The sequence below is a fragment of the Seriola lalandi genome, unplaced genomic scaffold, assembly GCF_002814215.2.
Source record: "Seriola lalandi dorsalis isolate HSWRI2012SDOR001 ecotype SW California unplaced genomic scaffold, Sedor1 jcf7180002054421, whole genome shotgun sequence".
NCBI classification, from domain to species: Eukaryota; Metazoa; Chordata; class Actinopteri; order Carangiformes; family Carangidae; genus Seriola; species Seriola lalandi.
In genome coordinates this window covers 360,062-371,722 of record NW_019524974.1, presented here as the reverse complement: position 1 = coordinate 371,722, position 11,661 = coordinate 360,062, and the positions used below count along the sequence as shown (strand labels likewise).

The following is an 11,661-nucleotide window of genomic DNA, read 5'->3' as shown; positions in this document are numbered from 1 at the left end:
AAAAAACAAACAAAACAAACAAAACAAACAAACACAAAAGCCACAACTGCAGGTAGAAGGAGAAGACAAAGAGCGTCTGTGCAGTGAGATGAGTCACTCCATAGGTAGAAAGATGGTCCGAAAACACGGACAAATATTATATATAATATAGTTCTTTGTAGTCGGTCTTTTTGTACTAAGTAAAAAAATAAATAAAATACAGGCTATACTAGCTCTGAAATTAATTTTTTTTTTACTATGAATACATTTATGAAGTTGTTTTTTTTTTTTTTCTGATGACATGATTTATCAATTATTTATTAATCTACAAAATGGTTTCAAAAGTTACACGTCTATGCAGGTGACATTTTCTTTCCTTGTTTTGTTGGACATGTACAAAACCCAAATATATTAAAATAAAAAGATTAAATAACATTCAATAATACTGAAACTAGTTTATTGATCACTAAATGTGTTGTTGGCTTACATATGACGTAACAAAAACAGTTTTGAATAGGTTATAAATCAAAGCAAATAAACAGGGGGGTGAAAGTCATAATTTTTCTTCTATATATTGTTTTTTATATTAAAAAATTAAGTTATTGCTGTGCAGAAAACATAAACAATCAATAACTGGATGTGCATAACCATAACTTAAGCTTACTGCATAACAAAGGTAATATTTACACTGCCTGTGGTATAAACTCCTCTTGGATAAATCCTTATTTATATGTCCTAATGTTTGTGCTTCACAATAAAAAAATTAAAAAACAAACCTCAGAGTACCAATTCAGACCTGGATCAGTTTATTGCGAGCCACGGTTGAATGAACTCATTTCGGAAAAAGCAACACTCAAGACAAATACAACATATCTTACAGTCACATTAAAGAACAACAGCGTAAACAGGAAGTGAAAATGCTACAAGGAGATGAAAAATATTTTCATGGTACAGCTTGTGGAATAATGCACTTCATGGCAAAAAAAAAAAAAAAAGTTCCTTACTTTGGATCGACCTGCCAGATAAGAAAAATCATGTTGGCAAATTCAGGAATATAATTTTCTAGACCTGCTTGTGTGGAACTGTAGCTCCCATGTTGATGTTTAGCATGGCTGTAATACATTTTGAATTTTCTGTAATAATATGTGTAATACAATAGGTGTTTCTGTTCGTATTGTTTTGATGAAGCTCGTAGATTATTTTTGAACGTGCCGCGAAAAATATGTAGTTAAAGTTGATAGATTATATATAACTGTGCAATCACTGCTGTGTCTTTGGATTCATATAATTGCTGGCCTCACACAGTGCTCGGTCACATGATCACAGTCCTCTGGAATAGCACCATTCAAAAAAAAAAAGAAAAAAAAAAAAAGAGCCTCAATGAAAAATAATGCTATTATCCGAGAAAAGCTGTGGCTGGAGTATGGCGTACATTCAGATGGAGGACGAGGTCACTCGTTGAGCGCATCCTCGTCCCTGGTCATGCTACAATCAAACTGCGTCCTGAGGGAAACAGGAGTCAGTGGAAACTCAAGTCCTTGGTCTGATATGTTTCCTCACATGTAATACCCATCTGATACGATTGAACACATATGAGGTAACAACAGGATTTGACTTGATTAGATATGATCGGATATAATTGGATTGGATTTGGAAGCATGCAAAGTACATTTCTGTGATATTCCCCCACTCAAACATAATTAACCAGTGTTACATTTATATATTATAGTATAAACATAAATATATATTATTTATTATTTATTGCCAATTCATAGTGGCTTCCCTGAATCAGCGTTAGCACAGTGCAGAGAACAATGGAAGTTATAGTGTGTCCTTTTCAAACATCACTTTATATTGTGAATGAATATGAGTTATATGCTGACATATATATATATATATATATATATATATATGATAATATAATGATAGCCAGGCCAAGCCATTTCCTTCTGCTTCCAGTCTTTGTGCTAAGCTAAGCTGCTAGTTTATGTGCCATATCAATCGTCATATCTCCATTTCATTCATGATATTCTACTATTAAAATAGACCTGCAATGTGTTGTGCACAAAAACACACATAAAAGAAAATTACCTCAAATGGCCTCACAAAAAAAAAAAAAAAGAAGGCACACATTACCCAAAGCAAAACATTCACTACAATATGGCATTTGATTTCTCTAAATCTGCAGGTCTCTTTTGCAGGTAACATTTTCATGATGAGAACTGAGGGAGCGATGCAGAAAGAAATTTCTTGCTGTGGGTAATTCAAGTAGTCACAGGAGCTAAATATTCCGCCTGTCATTGTTGGGAGTTAAATAAAATAAAAATCCACCCTCTGATACAAAACATTTCCCATAAATTTACACAACTAGTTGTTTTTTTTTTTACCACAAAGAAAAACAATGCAAATAGTGGGTGAATACTTTCTAGTGTCATACCTTTAAAGTGGATGGTTTTCAGCAAGTCTGTGTTGATTAGGCCTTTTTCACAGAAGACACTTTAACATGTCACAGCTGGAAAAGCACAGGTGTAAACAGTGCAACGCTGGTTTCTCTATAAACTGAATCAATCTACATTTGGGTCGCGGGTAAAGCAACGACATGGGGGCATCTTTCTACTGGCTAACTTTACTAACTCCACTTTAATGTCCACTTTCCACAGTGGGACAACTGAACACGGACATCAATCACCTCGCTGCCTCGCATCATACCACTCCGCCGATCTCACTCACATACAGGAAAGGGGATAATGTAGTTTCAAATCTTAATCAAGGAACAAAATACAATATACATGTACAGTCACTGTGCTGTAGTTACCGTTCGCCTACTTCAATCACTGTCACACCGTCATGGCTTACTGGGACACCTAAACAGAACGGAGCCTTTGTAAATGTCATTGTTAATACCTGGGCTTTTCCTTCTACGACAAGTCATAATGTACAATGCGAAGAAGCCATGCTGTGAAATAAATCCCACCTGATGCAACAATTAAAGGGAATAAAAAAAAATAAAAAACTGATGAGGTCAAATGTGTTTTTTTCACCACAGACTCAGAGAGATGGAGGGACTATGCAAAAAGACATGTATGGAAAGAGAAGACGGTTTGATTCCTGACTGTGATGCTACTCCCCCTGACGTTTCTGCTTCTGCTTCTGCACCAGCAACCTTTATTTTTAATGTCCTGATCCATAAGCGGAGTGAACAGCCCTTTCCTGCAGTAGTTAAATGAAGGCTGCTGGTGGAGGAGGGAGGGAGGGAAGGAAGGTTAGGCTGGGTTTCCGTTGCCTCCCTCGTTGGGGCAGATGAGCAGGGTGGAGTCCAGGTCCAGGCGGAAGGCCGGGTACAGCGGCTGAGAGAACAGGCAACGAAACGTGTGCAGCAGCACCATTGCGTCCGAAACGCTGTAGAAGGATAACGCTCCTTTCTGGCGATCCAGGAACACGCCGATCCTGGGGCAGGGCGGCGCCGCCACCGTGGTCTTACGGTTGTCGTGCCAGGCGGCGTATCCAGCGTGAGTGCACCTCAGCCGCCAGGAGTTCTCGTTGCGTCCCAGCAGGCAGGGTTTTCCACCACCTTTGCGTCCGATACCACGATAGGTGACGCCGATGTCGATCCATCCCCCTCCCCTCCACTCCACCTCCCAGTAGCTGGCACCACCAAACTGGCCCTCCCTGCACAGGACCTGAGCCACTGAATCAAAGCGCTGGTGGTGAGGGGGGTAAGACTGGGGCTCCTCGCCACAGTGGGCGCCCTGGGGACCCTCCAGGAGAATCAGAGTAGGGTGGGCTGTATCAGGATCCAAGGACAGACGACACGAAACTGAGAGGAGAGAAAGAGAAGAGTTAAAACAGCCATGCATGATGAAATCAGTATCAGGAGTGGACTCACTGCTGTCACACTTTTTGGTGACCCAGAATTGGTGGAAATCAGTAAAAGTGTAGACATTTCATTTCCCTGGCTTCAGATGTTTCTTTACAGTTTCTCTTCTATGAGACTCTGAGTTTTTATCCAGTTCTAGAGCTGAGCGGGACACAGACAGACAGACAGCATGTTAAGCCGTCTACTGTTTCGGTTGACATTTTGGCACAGAGCGGATAAATGACACATACGGCCTTAATCATCCGTTGACCAAATGAATTAGTAATGCCTAACAAGGTGCTGCTACCTCTGTCATCCCGTCAGTCGGCTTGTTTTTGTCCAGACAAGGCACTGGACTTAATGACGGACCTGAATGTCATAAATATGGTATGATTGCCATCCATCATTGATGAGAGTCCAGACCGGGCTCTCAGATTTCACAGCAGGACTCTCATTATGTGCTGAATTAGAGGCATGGAGAGGATAAAAGAGAGAAGGATGGAAAAGGAGGAGGAAAGAGGGTCAAAGGACAGTCACACTGAATGGGTGCACCGGAGAGAGAGAGAGAGAGAGAGAGAGAGAGAGGAGAAGCGATGCAGAGAGAAAGAGAAAGGAAAAATTAAATGAAGAGGTAGAGAGTGGAAGAAGAAAAGAGGGTGGAGGACAGGCCACACAAAAGAAGAAAGAAAGAACTACAGGAAGGAAAAGAAAGGTGGAGAGATGAAGTACTTACACCTGAGGAAAGCTGCCCTCATCCTCTGATCAGCCGGCTGCAGAGACAAAGAGGACAGAGGGAATGACAGCGGCACTGCTGCAAAGGGACAAAAGACAAAAAAACACAGAGACACATGTTATTGAAAACGTGAAATATGGAAGTAGAATATGTACGGATAGCAAATCAGCAAGGAGCTAAATCAAAATTCAACACTCACAAAAGCACTGTGAAACTTTTCAAGGTAACAAAAGAAAACCCGTGAGGAGCCGACAGTCTGCAAATTGTAATTCACTGATTTGAGTCAGAGATGGAACTTCATCAAATATATCGGATTGATGTTTAGTATTTGTAAAAGTGTGAGGCATTACATTTAACATTAATGTCACCATGTGTATGTGAAACATCTTTACATCTGTTTTGGTGGCAGAATTGGTCCAGATGTGGAAGCAGCATCTGACAATCATGCTGTACATGGGCCAAATTTATGCCGTGGAACCGGGTATATACTGGAGGAAAAACTGTGGCCCAAGTAATAATATCTACAGTCTACTAATTTTCCACAGTGCACATTTCACTATTAATCACAAATGTGAACCTGGGTGTGACGTTAGAGGAAAAGTCAGGGAATCACCAAAGATATTTGGATACTTCGTTTAGGAATCTTTAAAGTCTGTACAAAATTTGCACCAATTAGTTTAATAGTAGTTGAGATATTTTTGTCTGTTCCCCTCGGTCAGATCCACGGGGGAGGGAGGATGCTGTCTGCCATAGTAATGTTCTAGTTACAACCACTAGATGGCACCAAAGTAAAGACTTTTCATATCCTACACAAAGTAGCTTTAATGTTAATCTTGGTTGATTTGTTAAATTAGCCCTTTGCGCAAACAAAGCCAAAATTAGCTGTTTGTGTAAGTAAAAGTTAGTCGAGTTAGTTCACCAAAGTTTACCACCCCCCTCCAAAAAAACCTCACACTTTTCTACTTACCCCTAGCGGTATGTTGCCCTGCAGTTGGTTGCATTTGCTGAGGTTTGGTGTTCTCCACACTCAGATTTCTGCCACCTCCCCCATAAAATGGATATGAATGGTATTGGATATATATTTTTAAAAACTCAACAATACCATTGACAGAAAAATAAAATAACAAAACAATGTACCATTAGTCCCAGTTAGCAGTGGCCTGTTTTCACTGAAAACTAGTGTATTTTCTACCCAGTAATGACAGCCATAACTGGGTCATAAGATAGGCCTATTACTGTTAATATTTTCCAAAATTAATTTTCTAAATACTTTTAGCACAAAACAACATTTGCCTAAAGCTAAGCTATGCTAAGCTATGGCTAAAAACAAAACAAAAAGACTCCACATGCTAGCGTACGGCTGTACTGAGGCACAGTGGTTGGCATGGTAACATTCTCACAATGACAAAGCTAATATGCTAATGTTTAGCAAGTATAATGTTAACCACGTTCGCTATCTTAGTTTAGCATGTTAGCATGCTAATGTTTTTTTTTTTTTCCACTTTTCAGCACTAAAAAAAATATTATAAAGATTAATAAAGATTATGACCTGATGATAGCACTAGAGGAAAAGTTAAGGGATCACCAAAATCATTCAGATGCATCTTCTGGGGACCATGAATGTCTGTACAAACATTTCAGTTCATTCAAAAGTTGTGGAGATAATTTAATCTAAGTTTTCAGTTATCTCACTGTTGCTGGCCCCGTTCAATTATATAACCATTCATTGTAAATAGCTAACGCTGGATCTCCATTGCTGCTGCGGCTGCCATTGAAAAGCCCCTATAAACCTAACTCATTTAAACTAAAGTGAGTTGCACTGAATGCGATCGCTTCCAATTAAACTTTACTGAAGTGATTAGCGCGGTGCAGAATTGGAGATGAGCCAGAGTGTGTTGTATCAGACAATCGCCCCGTCCTCCTCAGCATCAATAATTAACACGTCCACTGTCCCTCGCAGTGTTAAATGTCATGTCAAAACCTGCAGCCTGGTTAAAAATGGGTCACCTCAGACCTGACGCTGTCACACAGGGCGTGTGTGTGTGTGTTTGTGTGTGTGTGTGTATCATGTTTCTTATGCTTACCTTTTACACACTCTCCCCCAGACACGTAGTTCTCATTAACTGGAAGAGAAATCAAAGTGTTAAACTAAGCATAAATGTGAAAGAATACATCTGGCAAATCTACTTTACCCATGCTGAACCTTTGCAATATTTTAATGCCATAAAACCAGTAGGGTGTACATCTGCCTACACATTTAGTGGTATACAGTACATCACATCACACATCTTCCTGCCTGTAGGTCATCTGGTGTACCTGCGCGGCTAATCTTGTCCACCTCCTCCCTGCAGACCTCCTCCACCCGGCTGCGCAGGTGGCACAGCGCTCTCCTGGCGCCGCTGAAGGCCTCTGTGGGCAGGCCGAGGGCTCGGGAGTGCCGACCAGCGGTGAGCGGGACGCACAGCAGCGGAGCCGCCTGAGCCGATACATAGACAAAGAGTGGAAAATACAGCCTGGCTTAGTATCTACAGCCCCGCCCTCCCCTCCTCCCTCCTTAATTCCTTGTACAATTGAATTTGAAAATAGCACCAAGGCGGGAGGTGTGTTTTTCCACTGGTCACCGCTGACTCATTATCTTCCCTGTTTCTGAGTAGGTGAGCTCTTGTGTCTTCCAGGATCCATTAGATGTAAATGTGTTTCTTGTCTGTGAGTGGTGCTAGCTTGGTGTTGCTTTATTGGTTTAGACATGCATCTGTTAATTTATCCATTTCCCTTCTATAATAAATGTTCCCATCAGGCCTCCAGGACGTTTTAGATAAAATCTTACATTTCCTGTGACGCTACTGCCATTCATCATGTCCAAAGAAAAGTACAAACTGAGCTGTATGTTCTCAGTTTTTTTTTTTTGGAAGTTCCTCACTCTGAAGTCCTTCTCACCCTCTTTTTACCCCATTGCATCCCCCTTATATTCTTCCATCTTAACCCTCCTCACCTGTAAGAAATGTGTGTTGTCTTCGGTTTGCAGCAGCTGACTGATCTCCTCATCTCTCCTCCTCAGCTCTTCCAAATCCTTCTCCAGCGTCTCTACGTCGCGCTCTGCCCTCCCCACCACCGCTCGCTCCTTCGCCTCCAGCCTCGCTCGAACCTGTGTGCACAGAAGTAGACGATGTGATCCAGCGCGGTGTAGCACGGACGCACCAAGCAGGAATCAACCATTCTGATGTGCAGGAAAGACGCATAACTGCAGGTGATGGCTGTACAAGATTTTATACACTCTGTTAATTGATAGCACTTTGGATTTTCAATTAGTGAAACCTCTTCTCTTCTGAGTAATACTGCTGCTTCTGCTTCTTCTGCTGTCGCTACTTTCCCTCCTACTGTTACAACTGCAATAACATCACCGCTGATGCTTCCAGCTCCTGCTCCTCACCTCTGCCTTGGTCTTCTCCAGGCGGAGCGCCATGTCTGCAAACAGAGCTTCACTGTCCTCCAGAACAGCCGACGCTGACACCTGAAACACACACACACACACACACACACACACACACACACACACACACACACACACACACAAACACACGAACACACGCACACACAGCAGAACAGAGCAGCAGTTAGAGTAGGACAAAGTAAATACTTAAAGACACCATGAAACAGAGATGTCTAACTACTAGAAAACTGTCACTTTCTAAGAAACAGTGAATCTTTATTGGCGACCTGATCCTCTCTGCACATGAAATAAAACACAATCAATCCATCAATAAAAGCACATTTTTCTAGCTCCTATATCAAATCCAACAATCATTTGTCTTTGCAACTGATATCTCATTTCAAGATGAAGCCTTAATGTGTCTCCTAATGTCCGACTCCAACATCCTGCTTCTGCAGATATTACTGTTTATTGGATAAAGTGTCATTTCACGGGGTGAAACACAATGTGTCATTATACAAGTTTTTCTTTCTCCACATAATTAGTATATCAGTACGTCAGTGAAAAACACTAAATACTCTGTCTACACAAGTGGATGGAGTGAGGTTGGCCAATGTTTTTTATTGATTTGTCCTGCTGAGAATCACTAGTTTACTGGCAGTTTTTACTTTTTAGTGGGTGTGAAAATTCGCTGAAAACTTTCCAATGCAGGTTATTCAGATTCACGTAGCTGTGGTCAGAACACAAGACGACGCACCAACATCTAGCATCTGATAAAAGGCTAATTTTCAGTCTGATGGTTTTAGCGAGCTAATGCAGCGGTTTTCCAAGAAGCTAGAGAGCGACCACACACTGGATGCATGATGCTCAGGGAGGAGGAGGAGGAGGAAGAAGAAGAGGAGGGGGTTTTTCCTGGAAGACGGAAGGAGGGGCATAGACAATGGAACTTAGATTAGCTTTGCAGTGGAAACTGATATAATAGCTCCAGTGAGGCTGTGTGTGTGTGTGTGTGTGTGTGTGTGTGTGTGTGTGTGTGTGTGTGTGTGTGTGTGTGTGTGAGACGGAGATAGAGAGAGGCGAGTGTGAGAGCCTGATGTGACAGGGACAGTCGTGTAAATGTCAAGACGAGTCTATTTATACGACCTTGTGCACCGCATGGCAGATACCATACTACACTACTGTATATGAAGCATCAGATGAGGGATGCATGAATGGCATGAATTATTGTTATAGTTCACAATCATTGATCACAATTATTAATCAATCCCTGGGAGCAAGAAACCTGTAGTTATACTTGTTGGGAGAGAAAAGACTCGTTTAATCAACCTATAATAACCTGATAACTATTAATAACTGGCATAATTATGATATCTTGACAGTATTAACAAAATGTGTGTATCTTTGTATAGGACATATCTCGATATAATAAATATAAATGCATATTTCTCAGTCTGACCATATCCTGCTCTGCCTGATGCAAAGAAACTGATTCACACTTTGGTGTTTTCTCTTTGAGATTGAACTACTGAATAAATACAAGTAAAAAAGAACAAATTACACCCATTTCAGCATCTGTTCATTGGCTTCCTGTCCCTTTAGGAATGTTACTGCTAGTTTATATTAAGGCTCTGAAGGGTTTAGTACCTTCAAACTCTCCTTCTACAGTGCAAGCTGCTCCTTCAGGCAGAATAGACCAAGTGGAATAACGGGCCTGTAAATATCCGTCATGCAACTTCTATTAATTCCTTTAAGAAACATTTTAAACCTGCTTTTAAAGAAACTTACTGAAATGTATTTATTTAAATCCTTACAATCATTAACAATCATCATTGCACAAACACACTCCAAACAGTGACGGGCATGTTTGCTGGTGTTGAATAATGACAGATAATATATTCCATGTACAGTATATTCCAGGTGATTCCTCAGTGGCATCCATTAGACCACTGATGTCACTTGGGATTCACAGTTTTATGTAAATAATTAGTTGGTACCTGGAAGCTTTTGGGCCATGATGACGTGGTGTGTGTGTGTGCATCTGTAAAAACTGGATCAGCCAAGAAGAAGAGTGGTTGCCATATGTGTGTGTGTGTGTGTGTGTGTGTGTGTGTGTGTGTCACCTTGAGGGACTCTAAGCTTTGTTGAAACTCCTCTATCTCTCTCTCTCCGATCCGAATCCTCCCCTGAAACATCCTCTGAGCCTCCTGGAGCTGCAGCTGAAAGACAGACAGACAGACAGACAGACAGACAGACAGACAGACAGACAGACAGACAGAGATAGCCATTCAGGTATGTGGATGAAAATTTGATTTTGTTCTGCAGTATCTATTAAAAGTTTTCACGTAATAATTAGAAGAAATACTATAAGCATCTATAACGTCACAGGTTGGACTCCATGGTTATAGATTGAATCTGAAGTGTGCTCTGATACAAACATAATTTTGAACGGTTCAGGTTGCTGTCTGTTACAGTGTGTTACAGAGTTTATTTTATCTGCTGCCAGTTTCGCTGCCGTTTGATTGGATCTTGGTTTGACCGGATGTGCATCAGAATGGAAAGGCCACGAGACACACTGTGGAATAATCTGTTTTCTTCAATCCAAACCGTAATGGCAAAGTTTACTTTACTTCTTTTTGGTTGTTTGGACCCTTTGGAAACACACTGTCCAACTGTTATATGTAAACTGTAGGGCTTATAAACACAAGTCAAACTGACCAAGAAGCAGCTCTGGTTTGTATGATGGACCTTACTTGGCATGTGAGGATCCTCTAAAAGCTCTAGATGTTAGACACTAACCAGAGACTTTGGTGTTTTAAATTTTTAAACTTCCTCAAGTATAAAAAGTCCAGGACCACCATAATATAAGTTGGTCCTCCTCCACTGGATAGATTTGGGGAATCAATGGTATCAACACCAAACCCTCTATCTAGACCTCCGGTGTGTCTCTGTACCTGTCTCCTGGCTCTCTGTGCGTCCACATTGTGCACTTCCTCCTGGTCAGCCTCGCACAGCAGGCAGTCCCCGCTCCACTCCACCGCGGCCTCAGCTTCGGAGCCGCTCCCCGCGGGCTCCAGACCCAGGCGGTGCTGAGCGCACAGCCGCTCCGCCGGGCACTCCACCGCGGCCACCAGCTTGTGCCGCCGCAGCGTGCCGACCTCCCGGTGCGGCAGGACGTGGAGCTCGCAGAAGGACGCCAGGCAGACCAGGCACGACTTGACCGCCCTCAGCTTGCTCTCCGCCGGGCAGAAGTCGCACGGAACTTCCCCGACTCCCACCGTGTAAAGCTCCGGCGCCGTGACCATCTCCGTCAGCTTGAGTTTGTCGACGACCTCGGCGAGCACCGTGTTCCTCCGCAGAACCGGCCGAGGGCTGAACGTCTCCCGGCACTGGGGGCAGCTGAACTGACCCGACTCCGCCTGGTCCCAGTAGTTGTTGATGCACGCCATGCAGTAAGTGTGTCCGCAGGGGATGGACACCGGGTCCTTCAGGATGTCCAGGCAGATGGGACACCTGAACTGGCTCTCCGTCACCGAGATATTCGCCTGGGCCATCTCTGCGGCGGAGTGTCCTCTGACCTCCGGTGGCTTCTCGTCCGCCTGTTGCCCCCCGGTCCCGGTGAGGATCAACCTTTTCCTGACTCCCGGTTGTGTTGTTGTGAAGGGG

General features: G+C 42.6%; 1 protein-coding gene across 2 annotated transcripts; it reads right to left on the bottom strand.

The window, feature by feature from the left end:
- Window positions 1-762: 762 nt before the first annotated feature.
- LOC111657939 (E3 ubiquitin/ISG15 ligase TRIM25-like) lies at window positions 763-11,661 on the bottom strand. Of its 2 annotated transcripts, XM_023410286.2 has the most exons (9): window positions 10,950-11,661; window positions 10,119-10,214; window positions 7,999-8,079; window positions 7,561-7,713; window positions 6,885-7,044; window positions 6,653-6,691; window positions 5,536-5,610; window positions 4,569-4,646; window positions 763-3,796 (listed from the first exon to the last, which is right to left on the bottom strand). In XM_023410286.2, exons 1-9 carry the CDS (start codon window positions 11,547-11,549, stop codon window positions 3,243-3,245), a joined length of 1,836 nt encoding a protein of 611 aa, XP_023266054.1. In that variant the 5' UTR covers window positions 11,550-11,661; the 3' UTR covers window positions 763-3,242. The 2 variants fall into 2 exon arrangements, with proteins under 2 accessions (XP_023266054.1, XP_023266055.1); XM_023410287.2 differs by lacking the exon at window positions 5,536-5,610.

Coding starts and splice junctions, on each gene's coding strand:
- LOC111657939 (XM_023410286.2), bottom strand. CDS start 11,549: ATGGCCCAGGCGAATATCTCGGTGACGGAGAGCCAGTTCAGGTGTCCC. Junction 7,714..7,998: donor TGGAGAAGACCAAGGCAGAG/GTGAGGAGCAGG, acceptor CTGTGCACACAG/GTTCGAGCGAGGCTGGAGGC. Junction 3,797..4,568: donor GAGGGCAGCTTTCCTCAGGT/GTAAGTACTTCA, acceptor CTCTCCTCTCAG/TTTCGTGTCGTCTGTCCTTG.